This window comes from Alternaria burnsii (genome assembly GCF_013036055.1).
Source record: "Alternaria burnsii strain CBS107.38 chromosome Unknown 705, whole genome shotgun sequence".
In the NCBI taxonomy this organism is placed as follows: domain Eukaryota; kingdom Fungi; phylum Ascomycota; class Dothideomycetes; order Pleosporales; family Pleosporaceae; genus Alternaria; species Alternaria burnsii.
This window is the reverse complement of record NW_024066107.1, coordinates 3728443-3748388: the sequence shown is the minus strand read 5'-3', so window position 1 is coordinate 3748388 and position 19946 is coordinate 3728443. Positions and strand designations below refer to the sequence as shown.

At 50.7% G+C, this 19946-nt stretch overlaps 6 protein-coding genes across 6 annotated transcripts; 3 read left to right on the top strand and 3 right to left on the bottom strand.

Moving 5' to 3' along the window:
- Positions 1 to 429: 429 nt before the first annotated feature.
- Positions 430 to 2563, bottom strand: GT037_001319 (methylenetetrahydrofolate reduct; the record flags this gene model as incomplete). The annotated part of the gene is made up of 4 exons (XM_038926366.1): positions 430 to 707; positions 817 to 1634; positions 1685 to 2421; positions 2477 to 2563. The coding sequence occupies 4 exons, from the start codon at positions 2561 to 2563 to the stop codon at positions 430 to 432; spliced, it is 1920 nt and encodes a 639-aa protein (XP_038792222.1).
- A 765-nt stretch (positions 2564 to 3328) lies between these two features.
- On the top strand, positions 3329 to 8020 carry GT037_001318 (gpr1 fun34-class plasma membrane protein; the record flags this gene model as incomplete). Its single annotated transcript, XM_038926365.1, has 7 exons — positions 3329 to 4081; positions 6631 to 6928; positions 6979 to 7165; positions 7218 to 7362; positions 7412 to 7580; positions 7632 to 7904; positions 7956 to 8020. The coding sequence occupies 7 exons, from the start codon at positions 3329 to 3331 to the stop codon at positions 8018 to 8020; spliced, it is 1890 nt and encodes a 629-aa protein (XP_038792221.1).
- A 997-nt stretch (positions 8021 to 9017) lies between these two features.
- GT037_001317 (short chain dehydrogenase reductase sdr) lies at positions 9018 to 9728 on the top strand (the record flags this gene model as incomplete). Its single annotated transcript, XM_038926364.1, has 1 exon — positions 9018 to 9728. One exon carries the CDS (start codon positions 9018 to 9020, stop codon positions 9726 to 9728), a length of 711 nt encoding a protein of 236 aa, XP_038792220.1.
- Positions 9729 to 9973: 245 nt separating this feature from the next.
- On the bottom strand, positions 9974 to 12587 carry GT037_001316 (opt superfamily oligopeptide transporter; the record flags this gene model as incomplete). Its single annotated transcript, XM_038926363.1, has 5 exons — positions 9974 to 10780; positions 10835 to 11098; positions 11149 to 11430; positions 11484 to 12161; positions 12213 to 12587. 5 exons carry the CDS (start codon positions 12585 to 12587, stop codon positions 9974 to 9976), a joined length of 2406 nt encoding a protein of 801 aa, XP_038792219.1.
- A 1988-nt stretch (positions 12588 to 14575) lies between these two features.
- Positions 14576 to 15652, top strand: GT037_001315 (uncharacterized protein; the record flags this gene model as incomplete). Its single annotated transcript, XM_038926362.1, has 1 exon — positions 14576 to 15652. The coding sequence occupies one exon, from the start codon at positions 14576 to 14578 to the stop codon at positions 15650 to 15652; it is 1077 nt and encodes a 358-aa protein (XP_038792218.1).
- A 331-nt stretch (positions 15653 to 15983) lies between these two features.
- Positions 15984 to 17903, bottom strand: GT037_001314 (class i alpha-mannosidase; the record flags this gene model as incomplete). Its single annotated transcript, XM_038926361.1, has 1 exon — positions 15984 to 17903. One exon carries the CDS (start codon positions 17901 to 17903, stop codon positions 15984 to 15986), a length of 1920 nt encoding a protein of 639 aa, XP_038792217.1.
- Between the last annotated feature and the right edge of the window lie 2043 nt (positions 17904 to 19946).

The following is a 19946-nucleotide window of genomic DNA, read 5'->3' as shown; positions in this document are numbered from 1 at the left end:
CTATTTTGAAGACATCTACTCAAAGTTATAGATAAAGATCGTAGTGAAAAAAATTGATCACCGCCGTTGAGGGCAGTGACCGGGTATCTTAGAAAGCCATATCCTACACTATGCTATTGAACTTTTTAGGTTCCCGCACCATATCTTTCGTGACGGTCGTCGGGTTGAATAGACGCCTCCCAGATGCTTGTGCATGATTGCAGTGCAAATCGTAACCTTTTCCTTTCAAAGCCAACCATAACCGATATACGCCAAAGATCAAAGAACTAAAGATTCACGCTTGTTGAAATGAAAGAGGTCTGCTGAAAGCAGGAGCTCTGTCGCGTAACTTGTTGAACACCAGACTAGGAGCGGAGATTTCTCTGAAGAAGACTCATCTCAAATTGGTCTTGGGGTGTTGAATGCAGTAAGACCTGGCGTCACGGAAGCCTAGTTGGACATTGCCAGGCTTCTCATGCCGTTGGTGACCTCGACAGCGGCTGCTTTAGCAGCATCGATTAGGCTTGGGTTTTCTTCCTTATGAGGTTCAGCTTGCTCGCCGTTCGTGCCGTTGGTGTGGCTACCGCCGTTGACTACCTTTGTCGCTTCTTCTCCGTTTGCGCTAGGAACATCAACGCTGGGATTGACCAACGGTTTATCCATGTCCTTGACCTCTAAACCATCGAAGATGGGGAAGATGCCACGGGTTGCGTGGAAGTCGTTGTGTACTGCAAACAAAGCATTAGTAAGAGAAGTGTAAGTATAATCGAATGTACTTGCCGATATTCAGGAGGTACCAGGTGTCTACGACGTCCTGGATCACGTAACGCGATGGACTGACACCTGCATGGCAGTTTGCCCATTGTTGTCCAAGGCGGTAAAACTCGTCCTTCCAGGCGAGGAAGCTCACTGTTTCAACAATGGTTGGTTGTACGATCTCCTTGCCTGGGAAGACACCCCATGTAACAGCGTTCGGTCCTTCGTTGGGAGCGTTCGTCTTCAAGTCGCCATCCTTGTTCACAGCATAGTAGGTGAATTCAGGATCGCGTTCGAGACGCGTGATGATCTCAGAGATGTGTTCCGGAGAGACGAAGACCTCCAGGTAAGCCTTTTGGTAGACATAACCATTACGCGGGCCCCAACCAAATACCGGGTCTGAAGACTTGGCTCCATTAACAGCAGGTTGGGAATTGATGGTCAGGAATCCACGGCGGTTCAGATTGATCAGATCATCCTGAATAGACCCAGCTTCGGTCGTAATGGGCTGTTCGCTCCACGGCAAAGATTCGAGCTTTCCTTCCATATAGCGTACGAAGAGTTCGGATAAATCTCTGATCGACATTGGTGTGCCCCATAACTTGATGTTCTGCTCGTTGGTGCCCTTCAGACCGATGCCGTAAGAATCCAACTCGCCAAAGGCGGGTGAACGCGAATCTCCCCAGCGACCGTTGGGGAACTCGTCCCAGTCTTGTGTGCGAGCAATGTAGGATCGATTGCGGTTGCGCCAGAAGATTGGTCGTACGTTCTCGTCTCGTCGGTTGAGCGCCAGCGAAGGCCGCCATGGAAGAGGCTTCTCTAGTGGTGACTCGGGGTCGGGTAGGAGGTCTAGCTCTTCAAGGACCATGCGGGTGGCTTGCGCGAGATTCATAGTGTAGCTATATGGATATGAGAAAGATTATCCTCGCGTAACGGGGAGACGACTTACAAGTGCAGGTGTGTGATACCAGCGTCGATCAGCTTCCGACACATTTCGGCGACTAGATGTTTGCCGACTTCACGCACTTCGACGTCATCGTTCTTGACAGGCTCCAGGGCCTCAGTCCAGTGCTTTGGGATATTGCATCTCGTCCATTGGGCCCTCCGTAGGAACGCGGCATGGGTGTGGATGGGCATGATACCAGGAATGATGGGAACGTCGATGCCCTTGGCACGAACCTTGTTGACCCAGTCCAGGAAAAGGTCAGTATCATAGAACATTTGTGTAACAATGAATGTTCCTCCGGCATCAACCTTCTCCTTGAGATGGTCGATGAGCTCGTCGACATCGTCATTGTCGTCGCTGCCTTCGGAGTATCCCGCCACACCGATGTCGAAATGGTTTCCGTACTTCTCCTTGATGTAGACGACGAGATCCTTTGCATAGCGGAAGCCACCTGCTGTTGCCTCCCACTTTTCTCGCTCACGTGGCGGGTCTCCCCTCAAGGCGAGGATGTTGGTGCAGCCAGCATTGTATGCGTCTCGGAGGGCGTCGTCGAGCTTGGACTTTTCCATATCGGTACATGTAAGATGCATGCAGGTCTCGAGGCCGTAGACGGATTGTGCGACCTTGACCATCTCGCAGGTCAATTTGGAGTGGCGGCCACCAGCGCCCCAGGTAAGATCGATGAATTGCGGACCGAAGCCATGCATGCGGTCCATGCGGTCGTAGAGGTTTTGAACTCCCTAGATGATGTCAGCGTCTTGCTCCTCGTGCCGGGGGTTATGAGGGTAGCGTTACCTGCGCTGTCTTGGGGGGAAAGAATTCGAAGGAGAAGGTCGGCTTGCCCTCCTCCTTCGCCTGGGCGAGTTTTTGGGAGATGTGCATGGCGGAGAAGGATGAGACTAGATAAAGGAAGAGAAGAGAGGAAAGAGAATCTGCGTCAATTCTTCGCAACGTTAGTGAGAGGACAATATGAGGAATATGCACCCCGCGGTGAGCTCAGGGCGGGACATGCAAGGATGCTGCGTACTGCGGTGTTGACCCCCCACGAGCTATCCAAAGTATCTTTTGCGAGCCCAGCGATCTGCGAGTGTCCGCGACATGTACCACTGTTCTCTCTTGCTGCCGGTCAGTGAGCGGTAGGGTTAGTGATGCGTTGATGTGCAGTTTTCCTTAGCGGAAGGTCGACAGTAAAGAGGTTAGCGCAGTACGGAGGAACGATCGGAGCCTCGCCAAGCAAGGCGCATTTTCGGCGACAAGCCATGACTACGCTGCAGGTGACACCAATTGGAGAAGGCGTGGCTATGCGTGACATGTGGTAGATACGCATTATTCACAGAGGACAGCGAGAGCACTGCAGCAAGTCGTAAGTCGCGAATCGTGCATAATATAATGTGGCATTGCATGTGGTGATGGGATGTGGCATGGAAGCCCCACAAACGTGTCCGTCCCACACCTGTCCCCTCCACCGATGACGGGCTTGCTTTCCCTTCCCCGGGTTTACCCTTTACGGTAACCCCGGATCATCGTAGTCGCGCAGCTCCAAGACGTCTTGTTTCTGGTACACAGTACTTGTAGAGTGACTGCTGCGCAGCTTCCACTTTCTCTCTGTACACACATACACTAACAGCCGCCGCCGCCGCCGCCGCTATGCCGCCCATCGCTCGACCCCGCCGCCTCGTCGGCGTCTCGCTGAAGATGTACTTCGACCTGCCCAGCACGCTCTCCTACATTCGCGGCGTCTTGCAACTCGACGGAGACGCCTGGAACGCGCGCATAGATCTCTTCGTCATTCCCGACTTCGTCTCCCTCACCGAGTCTGCCCGCATCCTCGAGCCCTCGTCCATCATCCTGGGTGCGCAAGATACCTTTTGGGAAGACAAGGGCGCATACACAGGCGAGGTCAGCCCGCTGGTGCTACGCCAGGCAGGAGCAAGGATAGTAGAGATTGGCCATGCTGAGCGCAGAGCCGCATTCGGTGAGACGGACGAGACGGTCGCGAACAAGGCTGGTGCAGCAGCAAGAAACGGCCTGATACCGCTGGTGTGCATTGGCGAGAAGACACACCACAGCGTCGCATCGGCAGCTGTGGGTGCAGCTATACAAGAATGTAAACCCCAGGTCATGTCAGTGCTGGCTGCAGTGCCGGACGACACCGAGGTGATACTGGCTTACGAGCCCGTGTGGGCCATTGGCGCAAAGGAGCCCGCTGACCCCGACCATGTTGTGAATGTGACAAAAGAGCTTAGGAACATGGCTGCTGGTAGGACCGGGACCACGAGGATTGTCTACGGAGGGAGCGCTGGGCCCGGCACCTTTGCCAAGATTTCCGAAGGCGTTGACGGCTTGTTCTTGGGTCGGTTTGCGCATGATATCAAGAATTTGAACAAGGTCATTCAAGAGGTGGGCGGGGCTTGAAGGCCTCGGGGCATCATCACATACCGTGCTGAAGCTCCCAGCTTCTTTCTGTGCATGGAGAAGAATCACATTCGGGACGGGGTGACAGACTGAAGGTTACGGCCGGAAGAGATTACTTATCTCCTCGGCATCACCACTGGCTTTGTCATGTGTACATGCTATATGAAGAGCACGATGTCCGCAGGTACTATCATTGGTATTTGCTACCAAAGTACTCCTTCCCGTCTACTGTGAGAGCACGTTCAATACTTCTCCAATCGTCAGCTCTCCTGTCGAGGTTGCATCGTGCTTAACTGGTGTGGAACGCATGCCCTCCGCCATTACAAACTTCATCTGATCATCGTTGTACACACTCCACTCAACGCTACCATCTGTACCTCCCTTGATCCTGATGAACTACCTCAAACTCAGTATCCAGCACTAGGCAGTGGCGGCGATTTCTATGCCCATGCTGAGCTATGGTATTCGCGAAGATCAGGAGATGCCAAAGACAGAAGAGAGAGTCTTGAGCGATCGAACATCCGGAGACACCGACGATCCGGATCGCCTGTCGCTTGTCCATCAGCTTTCGGCATCTCAACACTGGAAAGCACCGAAAACCTCCGAGCACTGCCGGCATGAAACCCTCAACTCCTTATGCACCACGCTATTGAAATCTTGTGCCTTTTCTACCTCCTAGACCAACGTGACATGGCTTTTGATTGGAGCGTCGCGTTATATCCGTCGATTTCTGATAGTTTGTACGCAGCAGGAGAACATTTTGTGGAGCAATTGCGAGAAGATGTGAGTTTAGTGGACACAATTCTTCATCAGAGTGGACGCTACCTCCTGCGATGCCATCTTCCACAAAGCCCGAATGCTAGAGAGGGGTGCGGCATATGCCGCTAGTATGCTGGGTTGTGGTCCTACTGGGATGTTGACGGTTCGGGACCACGGAAGATGCGGTCTGCGTTTTGGACAGCTGGCAAACTTGCCTATTGCTGCCTACGAAGTCGCAACAGTGCGTTAATCGGAACGATATGTCAAAAAGACTGTGCGACTTCGGGTCAACCGGACTTTCTTTACGAACCTGAATGGACCCAGCAGCACCCAACATTACAAGCCGAATATCTTGTATCAGATGGCAACTCCTACTTGCTTCCATCAGGAACCCGGCTTTTACGAATGGTACCTAATTCCCGAGGCTTTACCATGGTCAACTGAATTGGGTTAGACATCATTATACGCGGAATGTCTCCGTCGCTACCATTGGACTCCTCCCGATACGTTGTCGGATGAGCGCAAGCTACTCGCCAAATACCCTACACCTGGACGCGAGTCACACTAGATTATTATGCTATCATGCGCACCTCGGTAATGAAACGCGGGGGCTGAGGTCTATGGGCCTTTTCTTGCATTTCGGCGCTACGGGAGTGGCTCATCGATCATAAGTTGAACATACGACCAACACACGACAGCTTTGCCGCACAAGGCCGGACTATCTACGTTCTGCACCGACTCGAGTTAGTCGGTTAGATTGTCCCCGTTGTACAAATCTGCAACCTCCATGATTGCAATATTACACGCCAGCATACTCCAATGACGTTGGTGCAACCTTGTCGTTATCTCGATTACCATCCATGAGACCGCAAAACGAAATCCCATGCATATCTTTGAGATGCCGTGCGCGACATGACGTTTGGAAATAACGCCTGCACCACTCATCCGGATCTAGTGTTCTTAGCACGTTTTCCCCGCAAAGCCAACCCCATTAGTGACGGCCCGACGATCAGTTAGCTCCAAAGTCTAGGCTCCGCACGCGTCCCCAGCATTCGCGTGCTTCATCTCCACTCGACTCCGCAGAACCGATCTTACATCCTGGGGTTGCTGATCCCTTACTGGTTGTTGCTGCATCGGGTCATGATCACGTTGTGGCTTTGAATGCGTACCATTTCCATTGCGACTGTTTTGGGTATTGGGGTCGGCGAGGTCTTGTCAATGCGGCGAAACTAAGAGTATGTGAAGAGTTTCACAAAGAAACATGATGTTTCCCGTAGCGTCATTGATATGAATCTGACCTCCTCCACCCGTTCATACACAGGTTCGTCATCAGCCTTATGAGATGCTCAGACGGTATCGGTGGTGGAGTGTCCAGGGCGTACAAAGTAACTGCACGAGACGCCACTGCTGTTGCTAGGGGATGCGTCGGCAGGGAAGCCACGTCCGCAGCTAAGGAGGCACTCCTCATGACTTCGGCGAATCAAGACCTGGACGCTCTCCAAGCTCTAGCCTGGGCAGATCTGCCCTCCCGCCAATTCGACTACGTGCATCAAATCCAACGCGGAACCGCAGCGGTTGGCCCTCAAACTCTTGTTCTACCAGGGTGGCCTGGCTGCACCTGCCACACAGTCAGTGATGATCCCTTGCTTTCGTCCGCAGCTACGCTTTTTTGGAATTGGAATCCGTGCCTCAAGGTTTGCGGAGCACTATTGTTACCTACACTCTTAATGACCATTGTGTGCTCCCTATATCAACCCTACTCTCCGGTTCCCTAGCCTTCTATGTCACGTTACGAGACTTCAACATCTACTACCACGTCCTCGACCGGTCATCATCATTACGATACCTCTAATTCTAATAACAACTCCAACGGAAGCGGTCTCTTTGACAACCACGTCGCGTGTATGACTTCCAATCACGATCACAAGTACGCAACGAACGACGCCCACCTCGGCGCGACTACAGCTAGAGACGCAGAGACTCTATCAGCTGGATCAACTGCGAGAAACGAGTCAACGACTAGAATGATGGACGGGCCCAACGCTTTGGAGAAAGACTTCTCTCGGCAAGAACGTAAGACTCTCTTGCGGTACACACATTCATCTTTTACTGACCTTCTCTAGCTTACGGCAATGGATATGGCGGACAAACGCACCTCGACGCCTCGGTCGATTCTGGTACTGCATTGCATCAGATCCGGACAGCGGGTAGTATCTCGATCTCTCCAGAGCTATTTGAGAAACTATATCTGTCACCACCAAACAAAGTAAAAGGAGATCTGCGGAAGACATTCGGTAACCCGACGCCTCTGTATGTTCCTCCTGCATATACACCTGGAACTTCGAATGCTTACTTTGGCTAGTGCTCTCATCGGCTTCCTGTTGTCCTTGCATCCTTTGAGCATGACCCTCATGGGATGGCGTGGTGCTGGTGGAAGTGGAGCGGCAAGCACCGGATGGTACTACTTTGCGGGTGGTCTGCTCATGATTCTCGGTGGTGTTGGTGAAGTACGTTGCTCTCAAAGCCTTTGAAGACTCTCTCTGACAACTGATACAGTGGATTCTTGGCAACACCTTCCCCTTCGTTGTCTTCTGTTCCTTCGGTGCCTTCTGGCTTGGTTTCGCTGCCACACTCCAACCCTTCTACAACTCATATGGCGCGTACGCCAATGCGAACGTCGCAGGCAGCACAGGTCTAGAATCTGTTGGCTTCAACGTCGGCCTTGGTAAGTCACCCGAGAAGAGATGCAGAAATTCGATTCTGACCAATTTCACAGCATATTTCCTCATCATGATGGGCCTTCTATGCCTAGTCTACCTCATCTGCTCCATCCGCACGAACTTGATCTTCTTCCTTATCTTCTTCACTCTTGTGCCCGCTTTCGGCCTTCTGGCGGGCAGCTATCTCCAGGCTGCAAACGGTCGAGCAGCTCTTGCTGCCAAGCTTGCTGAGGCTGCTGGTGCATTCTGCTTCGTTACCTGCCTCTGTGGTTGGTACATCTTCTTAGCCATTATGCTGGCTAGTGTCGACTTCCCTTTGGATCTTCCTCGTAAGCCTGCCGTACCCCAATTAGCCATTTACTCGTACTAATGTGATGCAGTTGTCGATCTTTCGAGCGTAGTAAAGGGCGCCAGCGAGAAGCGCAAGGTGGATCACATGGAGTAGATACCATTTCGAAGAGGAGCACTCGAATCATAGGAAGTTTTAGGAGACGAATGTGTCATGCTGATGGTCGAAAGACCAATCGCGGATTGAATACCAGATCGAGGCCGCGCTATGCGGACCAGATACTCGCGGTGGAGAAGTTCTTCGTAACCTCTGTGTGGGCGAAGCTTTTCTTTCGCTTTTATCATGAAGTGGTAAGAATAATAGTTCTCAGATTCATGCAGGAATTAGTAATTATGCGAAATCGCAACCTTGTAATTCACGATCCATTCTCGATCTGCGTTTTAGGGGAACTGTCGCTACGATGCAGGAAATGGTTGTGTCCATTGATTCGCATCGGGTTCGTCTGAAGCGGCAAGCGCAATCCGTCGTCTCTATCCTGCAGGCTCCATTCAGAACAACAATCTGTACGAGTAACAGAAATCGGAAAACATGAGACGAGCGTGCCACGGAGGGCATAATATCGCAGCCTTGTTCTGGTTGTCGCCGAGTACTGCATGAAACCCCATGTAACAGAGTTGACAGGTCTGACACTTCGTAACGGGATTGCGGGTCTCTCGCCCAGCGCTTTTCAGGCGAACATATGGTGCGTGCGTATACATATAGTCAACTGAACTGACGAACATGTATAGTACTTTGTGTACTAATACTTACGACTTCTCAACGACACCTACTTTCAATTACGCTTTAATCCACTACGACGTCACCCATTATGATTTACCCGGTGGAAATAGACCGCATGCAGGACACACGGCACACCACCACCACATCGTCCCGTCCGCGGAGGCGAAGTACTTCATCAAGTCACTCCTCGCAGTCGCAAAACTTCTCTCGTCCTCACCTCCAACCAATACCCCGAAAATCCACTCCAGAGTCCCTGCCCCTAAGAAACTCATCCCCAATCTCACATCAAATAATCATCGTAACTTCAAAGTCGCATTCGGCCAACAGCAAAGGTCACCTACCCGTACGATCCCGTTCAAGAAGACCACCCAAAATGGCAACTTACTTCCTGACGGGGGCCAACCGGGGCATTGGCCTCGAATTCGTGCGCCAACTCGCCGCGAAACCATCAAACACCATTATCGCAGGCGTCCGCTCCAAATCAGGCGACATCTCCGAACTAGAAAGCCTGAACAACAACTCAAACATCCATATCATTGAATGCGATGTCAGCTCCCTCGATTCTCTCTCCAGTATCGAGTTTCGCGTCGCAGAGATCCTTACCAAAACCGGTGCTAGCCTGAATTTCCTCTTTAATATCGCTGGGATCAACGCAACGAGCACCGATACAAGCTTGACTCTCGATTCAAAGAGTCTAAACGAGCACATGCAGACCAATGTCCTGGGCCCCGCCAAAATCGTCGAGAGCCTCAGGAAATACCTCGCGAGAGGCGCGACAGTGCTGAACATGAGCTCGGGATTAGGTAGCTTGACGGTTGCGACAGACGTAACGAAATGTTGTACTTACAGTATGAGTAAGGCGGCATTGAATATGTTGGCATTGCACCAAGCGAAAGATTTGAAGGCGAACGGGGTCAAGGTCATTTGCATGGATCCTGGTTGGGTGAAGACGAGAATGGGTGGAAAGGGTGCGATGATCGAGGCTAAGGTTAGCGTGGAGAGTATGCTGGACGTGGTGGCTGGGCTCAAGGAGTCGGACAGTGGGAAATTTTATCGATACGATGGCGCGTCTGTACCATGGTAGATGAGAGAATTACTAGGTACAGAACCGTGACGGCACTTGAGTTGATGTAAATACTTGAAGACATCATGACATAGCTTGCGAACCATATATTGCTCAAGAATATATCACGAGTAAAAGAATAATGCAGAACTTCAGAAGAAACAGTGATGTAGGGCATACTTTATATTGCATTTAAAGCAACAGTAGACTGTAAACTTCTGGCTCTGACTCTCGATTAGGGTGTGCAGCCAAAACAATTTCGCCTTTTATTCCGCTACAGGACACAAATCATAGTTTCCAGCGCTGTTGTTACCCCACCATTGCGGGAACGGAATCGCAGGCCCTCCAGCACCAAAGACAGCAAATGACAGAATGAACAAGCAAGTCAGACTTGCGCCATCGAAGGCACCTGCGATCAGGTAGGAGTAGTCCCTGAAGATGCGCGGGCGGTAGTTGCGAAGGTAGAATTGGGTGAAGAAGCCGACAATTGTCCAGCTAAGAATCACGCACGTCTGGCTTTGGTTGTACGGAATGTAACCGGCGAATTGAATGAACTGAGGAAAGTTGATCTCGCGCAGGGAAAATTTACCGATGTGCGGGACGAATCGGACTAAGATACGGTGCGCCAGGACGATAGCGGCGCCAATGAGAAGACCCAGGGGCACAATGGAGTAAGTCTTTCCTTGCTTGTATAGGTAGGCGGCGAGCGCCCAGGTCGAGGCGTTGGTGTTGTACGACTGGATGGTTGCGCCGCTCCACGATGCGTTACCGTCGGTGTCAGCTAGGAGGTGTTTGTTGCCTGTGACGATTGAGATCATGACGGCGTAGTTGATGAATCCACCCAAAACAGTGCCGTAGATTTGGGTCATGAACATGACGCGAGGAGGTATCTTGAGGTATTCGCCCAATTTCAGATCCATACTGAGCTGGACAGCACTATTGATGACATTGTGCGACCACGCGGCGAAGTACATGTTTCCAATCGGGCGTCCGGGCAGGATCAGTCCAGCAATGACTTTGGACAAGTTGTTGGTTGCAATACCGTTACCAAAGCGAGCATAGAGCAAGGTACTCTGATCTCTGGTCAGCCAACATCATAGATCAATATTCTTCAGGTATAAACTTACGAATGGCGAAATGATTGTCCCCATTGCCAGTGCAATGACATAAGCCCAAACTGGGAGGGTAACGTTCTCTTTGATCACAACGACAAGACCCAGCACGAAGCTAACAAGAAGTACAACAAGATACCACCATTGCGGCGCATCCTTGTAATGCTTGGCCATGTGCGCGTGGTGGGGATCATCAAACTTTCCTTTCTTAGCATCCTTGAACGCTTTGACTGTATCGCCACCCCAAAAGAGAACAGTATGAGCGACCAATGCGCCAATCTAAGGGATATCAGCACCCAATGGTGTGTGTTTGGAGGTAGAAAACTCACTGCAGCATTAGCCATGAACATGGCATAGGCAAAGGTACCCGTGATTCTCGGTAGACCGTATTGTAGCAATGCTTTCTCATCGAGAATGCCGTCGATGAAGACGCTTTCGCTTGGATACTGTTTGCCATCCTGGGTCAAGAGACGTGTCGACATGAAAGGAAGACTCCTTGAACCCCAGGCATTACCGTAGTAGATGCCAAGCATAACGAAGAAGCAGACTATGAATCCGGCTGTCTGATGCAGCTGGAATTTGAGCGGGAGTGATGATTGGAAGGAGGTGATCTAGAGGAGGGTCAGAATTTGTAAAGTACAAATTGTGAAGAGGGATTGCTCACGTATTGCCAATCGAACGAGATGCTGAACCAGCCCAGACCCTCATTATTGGTAGCTCCGCCGAAGAGGTTGGTTAGAATAGCTGCCTTGGACCCAGTCGCATGCATAGCAGCCAGACAAGGGATCGATACAGAGTTCAGCCATGGGAATATGTAAGCAGGGAAGAACTCGTATACAAACATGCCAGAGAATGCGATCCAGAACCACCGGAGTGGCTTGGAGTCCTTGACAGTCTGCCAATGGAGACCCTGGAGCACCTTCACCGTGGGAAGACTACTCCAGTAAACCGAATCAACGTGCCAAATGCAGATAGGACGCATTATACCACAGATACCGTAGCCGAAGAGTCCAATAGAGATGGTGCTGAAGATCACAGTGATGGGACTCAGAGGCATATCGTAGAAGAGGTCGGATGCCGCGAAGACCTGACTGCTAGGAGCTGCGATCGACGCAGAGGTTGCAGTGATTGACGTGATGGCATGCTCCTTCAGATTCCACTCTCCGTAGTTGAAGAACGACATTATTGTGATCCATAGGGGTGTCTTGCCAACTCCGCCCTTTTCTCTCCACCGAGCCTCGAATTTATCTCCACGTGGTAGCAGCTTGACCCATCCTCTACCGAGAAAATAGGCCATAAGGACGATGAAGGTTCCTTGGATGGTGATCAGGGTGGGCTTGAACTAGAGTACATGTTAGCCTCTGCGATCCATGTAACAGAACTGTAGACGCACCTGGTAGATCTGAAATACAACGGCTTGGAACGCGGACAGAATAGAGGCTAAGAAGATACTTCGAAAGGTCACCGCAGGTACGAAGTCGTCTCTTAGGGGCAGTAGGTGAGCAGCTGCGTCAGCGCCAGTAACAATGATATGGTCTTCACCATTGTCGTCCTTGTCTTTTTCGGACGCATCGTATTCGGGAAGGACTGCCTTGATCTCGGGCTCCAGAGCAACCTTCTTCTCGATTTCTCCATCATCGACAGCAATGCGATGCTTCTCGTCGCTGAAGGCGTTGATCGCTTCGTGGCTGGGAGGACTGATCGCGGTGCCCCCAACCGCATCGGGCTGGCCGAGAATCAACACATCACCAAGAGGATTTGCAGCCATATTTGCGCGTGGTAGATTGTTTGATTCTCACTTCGAGGACTGAGCGGCGTTTCTAAAATATACATTTGATGTTTCTAGTGCAAACACGTTATCGTGGTCCAACCATGTGTGATCGCAGCTAGGTCGCGCGCAATAGCACGCCCGATAAGGCCCCTGTTCCAAAAAGCCGTATGGAAGCAGTTCCTAGGTTTAAAAAGGCAGGTGTGCTATACGAGAAAGCGGCCGGAATCGAGACAGTATCCATGGGCCATGCGGCACGACGTTGGTGGGGCGAGAGTCCAACTGATTGTGCGACCTATAGACCTTATCACCTGCTCTTCTCGCATCAACTAGGATCTAGAACACCCGGCATATCAAGATTGGAGTCTACAATCATGCCGTGGGCGAGAGGCAACGAGTAGAACAAGGGCTGTACTGTCCCGTATCGGAGATGGCTCTCAGAAAGGAATAATCTATAGTCAACTGTGAGCACAGCATGGTGGCGATCTATGAGAAGCGAATGCTGGTGCGATCAAGCTAGATGGCATCATTCGCAGACCCGATTTCGAATGTATCCGGGTGAAGGGTTTGCCGTGCTATGACCGCGCGGCAAGCCAATCGCGGCCAGACTTGGTGTCGCCGAACCGTACTGCACTCTATGAGAGTCTTTCGGCGATATTATTACGGGAGTTCTCCATCCCGTGCGATTGGGGCACCGGGTGTATAGCGATGTTCTTGAGCGCGCGACGATAAGCGTTGCCAAGTTGGTGGCGCCGTCTTGGTCAAGCTTGTCTACAACAAGATGGACCCCTTCGTGAGTTGAGGCATACGCAAGTGGGCGGCGTTTTTGCGAGCAGCGGAGTCGTAGCTCATTTCGTCGAGCACCGTGGTTAAGGCCGCAGTGGCACCTTGGTGGGGAGAGATAGGCTGCCGGTCTTCCGAGGTCCTGTCATTGTGCTTCCCCAACGACACAGCACACATGTGTTGACAATGTCAACGTAAAGGTTAGGGTTTTCCAGTGAGTGTAGGAGAGACGAAGTGTACTTGCGCGAGGGTTTAGGTGGGCTTATACTCCGTTCTAAAATCTGTGCTGACGTTATGCTGACAGCTTGGCGTCTGACAGCATGACTCATGTCGAGTGAGAGGCACTCCTTTTAAACGTTGGGTGGCTAGAAGACAGAATCAAAACTGATTTTTTGATGCAGTGGCATATATTCTACACTGAGAACCCAGCTGCATGCACCAAAACATCTGCAAGGAACGGGTCCATACTTTTAATGCCATGACAAAAGCTACAGGAAATGTGGGAAAGAGAGCACTACAAACACCAATCTTGATAATATCCTGAGAGGTTTTGTGAGCTTGTCTTCTATGGAGATTGATCTCTTATCGTGTATAAGTGGAAGTCTGTGTTGTAGAGTACATTTCCACTTTACAAGAGCAGACGGTTTCGGCTACAGTTATATGACTAGAGGCATTCGTGGTCTTCCTCATCAGACCTGTCACCTCACATTCACCATGTCGATGATGCATGACACCGGGTGGCGTACAATTCAACAAGTCCACAAACACGCCTTTTTTGGCTTTGCTATGTTTGAAGTCTCGTTAACCTGGGTCGGGGATTCAGACTGGAGTTCTTTTGGGATAATTTGACGACCCAGGTACTCTTGTGACAGTGCTACAGAAATGTATCAGCTTGACTCCATCTTTGTTGATCAGTAAAGCATTGTAATGAGCTAAGTATCGTGGGCAAACTGCTCGAGTCTATCTACTACTATGCTTGGGCGAAACAGTCTCAAAGCTTTCATTTAGTTTCTCCAATGTCTCAATGCGTGCGTTGTCAATAGTGATATCTCCCTGAGTTTTCACTGTCTTTACCCATGAGACATACACGCCCACAATAATCTAATCACTGACTATAGCCCAACCAAGTTACGAACCCCTCTTCGCACATATAATTCCAGATCCCTCTCGTTGTCTTCTTTCTCCTGCTCCTACTCAACATCACTATGTCCATCACGCACGAGCGCGACATCAACGGCCTAGCCACCCTCTCGGTCATCGCCAAAGCAGAACAGTGTCACAGCGAGCTCTCTTTCTGCATCCCAACATCACTCGCATTTGCAAAGCGTTTGACATGGGAGCAAACCCCTTGGATTTCAAATAACCTGAATCGCAGGTCCGTGAACCCGATAGGCGAGGCTGACGCGTATCGCATTGCCCAATATCTGGCTTCACATGGTCACAATGTGACGCAAAGAAATGTCCAGCGTGCGCTGCTTTTTGGAACCACATACACACCCACCTCAGAAGAAGACAACATGTCAGAAGATATTGGCATGAACCCCCATCTCTTCCTCATCTTTCCAAACGCTTCCATGGTTCCTTACCTCGACAAGCAGTTCCTCAAGATCTGGCACGACGAAATCGTAAAACCGGCGTTCGACCGAGCGTGGAAAGACTCCGGGCTCACACTCGTTCATGGCGTTTCTCTAGACACCCCCACCCGCATCCTACCTCCAACTGGTGTGCATACGGAGCGCGATGCATATCCAGTGTCCGGTTTTCTTGAGCGCTTGCGTAATGGAAATCCAGGTGCAGTGCGAGACTACTGGCCCATCTGGAGAGATAGCGAGTGGCACCTCGGGCTTGAGGGAAAGTATACGGATACTCGGACTCGCATCTACCACGAAGCTTGGAGTGCTATAAAAGGCATGCTGAAGGACCATCCGCAGATGTCTTCGTACCAGAATCCGATCTTACTGGCCGTTTCGAGGATGCAGATACATGTTAGCACACGGTTGAGCACCAATTATAAGTTCAAGTGCGTAGCGCGGGAGTGGGATCGGCTTGTAGACTCGCGTTTTGTCAAGCCGGCGTCTTTCCAGGTCGTCTTTGAGACGGTCATTGGGACGACACCACGGAGTGTTGTGGAGGATAAGCCAGTAGTGACGACTTTCATCGCGGACGAGAAGGGCAAGCAGATCAAAAGACTGGCAGATTGCGAGGAAGATGAAGGCGAGGATGCGCATCGTAGTAAGCGTATGATGATGTCGATTGCCGGTGGTTATATTTCAGACGCATAGGCTCGTTCCGATGCGTGACGTTGGCTAGAAGAGTCGGCCGAGGGATCGAACTGAATGAATAGTACAGAGAGCCACAATAAAAGGCGAAAGCGGGCTACCTATTTCACACGGTAGTGCCAGAACTTCATAAAAAAACCCGTCTGAGTTTATACTACAACGCCAATCAATGCAATATTTCGGCTATACTACCCAAAAAAGCAATAGCGATAGTGACGCATTTATTCGTCCTTGCCGGGTATCATATAAGATGACAGTACTAATAGCAATGTGACCTTACTCATCTCGTTCTTCGTTCTCAACTACTGGCTTCAACGTCATGCTTAGCCTGTTCTTATCTCGACTTTGGCCGCCTAAAGGGATGCGCCTCCGTATTGAACACCCAGTCGTCTAAGCTGATCATATCAGGTGTACTGAAGATGAGATAAAAATACTTCAGTGTTTCCGCTGTCCAGAAGCTCTCCATCTTGTTCTCAATATTGTCTTCGTGCGTGTATGGTACATCACCTACACCTGGGACAGACTTGTAACCTCGGCCTGGGGCTTTCGATGCTACAAACGTAACGTCTCTGACTTGTCCATTCGCGTAAGGCGTTCGAGTTGCGGCAACAATGCTAGTGAACATGTCCCATGCGTCGTCCAAATATTGACGGTCACCAGTGATACGATACATGATGAAGACAGATTCGATGGCTTCGGGTCTGAGCAGGTACCGTTTGTCACGGATGTTGGTGAAGCCAGGTGGGATCTTGTACTTTTCTACTGCGTCGTTGAAATGAGCAACATACTTGCTGCTGTAGTGATGCATTGCACCCACTTCCCAAGCCGTTTGGTTCCAAGGACAAGATTTACGAGAATCGCAGGGCACGATATCGAATGTTTCTGGCATAATACCCGTGGGTGTGGCGGAGTAGGCGTAAACACACCCCTTGGTGAGCTTCGCACCGAGATCCACGTGGTCAGGATCAGAGAAGAGGCGACCTGCTAAGCCAAACATGCCGCCAATGAAGCATGTCAGGTGCTGCATAGTTGGATCTAGTCTGGCATCTTCGCCGTGGGTGAAGACATCCCCACACAGCAGTAGGTCGTCTCCGTGAGCGCTGTCAGGCACCATGGGCCGGAAAAGCATGTACGCGTCAATCATTTCAGCTGAGTCTCGGTACATCTTCTCGTATGCAGGTTCCACGCCGCCGAGCAACGCATGCATCTTGGGGAAGTATTCGTACGTGCTGTCAGCAAGCGCACCGATCGAAAAAAAGCGTGATTGGTTGAATTCTTCTTTTGCGGCGTTCACCATAGTTGGCCACAGGCCAGGTAGCCTAGTATTGTCTTGCGCGTGGTCCATCATGATAGTGATCCTCGCGACTGCATCATAATATTTTGGCTCTGACGTGACCTGGGCAAGACGCGTAAACTCCATGGTCAAGCTTCCAAGACAGGCAAAGCAGATGTTGCTCTCGGCAGTAAAGGCCGACCTCCCTGTCGCCTTGGTGTTCTCTACATGCAGCCAACCAAGAGGTGTGTTGTTGGTTGTGTCAAATGCACGATACAGCATCTCTCCGAGTTGTATCGCTTTCTTAAGCAAGATCGGCTTGCCGCTCATGTCGTATGCACTCAACAGCCCACCGAGGTATCTGATGGTCGTCTCGAAGACGCTCACAGTGGTAAGGTTGGTCTTACCGAAGTCAATGGCTGCGACAGCCTCCACGGCCTCATCAAATTCGTCTCTGAGGCCCATGATCCAGAGCGTGTCTAGTGAATCGACCAGAGTGGCACCCCAGCCGCCAAACGACTCTTCACCCTCCGCTGTGACAGGCCGAAGCTCATCTTGTGTCCAAGCAAATTCTCTATAGCTGTCCCAGCTATGCTTGAATTCGTCCCGTACGGCAACTCTGCGTTTCTCTCTCTGTTTTCTTTGCGAACCCGTCTCGGGAAAGTCCTCGGACTGGACTCGAGGGAGTTTGTGCGGAGCGGTCGTCGGTAGCGGTATGTAGGATGGGATCTTGTTCACGAAGGGCGCTTCCCGCCAATCATAGGATTGCTCTGATTTGAGGAAGGCGAGACTTGATCCGTCGTGCATGTATGCTTCGTGCTCTCTAAACGGAACAGCGAATGCATCGATGGGCTGTGCGTACAACCAGTAATACCCGCCGAACGCGACAGCCGAAAGAAGCGCATATACCAGGGACCGTTTGTGTTGCTTCGACATAGGCCGGCGATATGGGGTCCCGCGGGGGACTTTGATCCTACGCATTGTGAGATGAATGCTGTGACCTATACTCTCCCATGGAGAATACAATGGAAGAAATGATGTCGGAAAAAAGAAGCAAACAGCACCGCCGAGTAGGTGATATTGCGAAGTATTCCAACTGAGATATCATGTAATAGAAAAAGAAAAGATGTTAGCTGTGGTGGTGCTACCAGAGAGTATGTCGTTCATGAAACCGCCATGTCGACGCTCAGGACACCTCTCCAATGAGGGATGTAACGGCAGTGACCCATCTGCCAAGGCAAGACCCATTGCCGATCAAACAGAAGCTACAGGTCGAATCACTTCCGGTAACCGTAGCGCCAGGAGTCACTATCGCGCGTGTCGGTGAAATATACGAAGGTGCGCACAAGCGACGGTGTACTTTGATTGAGGGACGCGCATGTGTCCAGTTGTTCCGGGGACGCGCTAGGGACGCGCTCGTGCGTGTTGGCTGGGCACTTTGTGAGGCATACACGGAAAACCCTAGACAGGCATAGAATTAATGTGTCCTCTATTGCAGTCTACGTTAGCTTATAGTAAGAAAACCAGCTAAGCTCAACAGCGTTGTAGTCTTCTATGCTACCGATCTGTGCCAGCAGAGAGGTGTTCAGTTTCTCCCTTGAACACGGTGCTTGCGTCCGTGGCGCAAGCGCAATACATCAAGCCACCTTTACCAACGCCCTGGTTCTTGAGCCAGTACTTCGACATCGAAATCTGCTTGTGTCTAGCTGGATCGACCATGAAACCATTTGATCCGCAGAAGCGGAGATGATCCGCATGGGAAATCCCTCGGCGAAATTCATTGTGAACCCTGGAACCGGGGCGGAACAGGGCACCATCAGACTAAATACTCGACCACGAGTCCTCGATACACTCCGACCCTTTCTGGAAGATTTCGAATGAGAAGCACGTCGCGTGCGCGTACAATACCAATACTCCCGCCCGTACGACTCATACGGATGAGCATTATCTATCAGGGAAGAGGTGGAAAGAGAGCTCAATGAAGCAATCAAGAATCCTGATTCGAATAGGAAAGAGGAGGCTATCTAATTCTTTGATTCGGTAGATTCTCGTTGGCCTTGCGTGCTATACGCTGCCTTGACTGACAAGTTTACTTCCATGTAGTGCTCTGTAATCGAGGATGCTGACCGCCATTATTGAGACGAGAACGAGCCAGACTAATGACCCTAAACAGACCTAGCCCTTGGCTTTAGAGGAAGACGACGACAACAGTGAAGATTTCGACGATGTAGACATTTCCAGCTTTGAACATGTGGATAGCGAGAATGGGAGTGAATAAGACAGAAGTCACGACAACAACAAAGAACAAGATAGCGAAGAAGAAAGCGAAGACAGCGAAGACCACGTCAAAAGTGAATATGGCGTCTCCTTGCTAGATTTGAGCAAGCTACGCTGGGAATCCTGGTCTGAGGACAAATTCTAGTATTCGTATTGGAATCACGTACACCCACTAGATCAAGTATGTCACAATCTGTGCTGAGCGCGTACGAAGCCGCTTGCAGGACGCGACTTCTATCAAATATGCTCACATGCAAAACGATAAGAAAATCCCCAATTTCGCAGAACTCAAGTATGCTGCATGCATATCTCGCCCTTGGTATTTGATCGAATCTATCATTACTTAATCTTCATTCCATTCCATTCCGTCACTTCATCTTTACATACATACATACACAATACACAGCACACAGCCTAGCCATTCCGGTCCACCCTAGGGTGAAAGGAACTGAACAACCCGACACCATGAACCTTTTTCTAAAGCCTTCGTAGCACCCGGGTCTTTCTTCCATATGATGAACGCCAGCCTTATTGTACAAGTTGGGCAGAGCCCGCAGAGTGGTGATGAGGAGGAGGTAGAGGAAGATACGCTAAGATCGCACTCGTGTAAATGCTGGACAAACGTCGAACGTAGTAGAAGTTGAGAAAAGATGGCTGCATGCCAGTTTTTTTTTTTGGAATAAGGCTCGGTGAGGCAGCCTTTTGTTAGAGATCCATTTGCTTGGAGCAATCGCTTCTGGTTTAGGG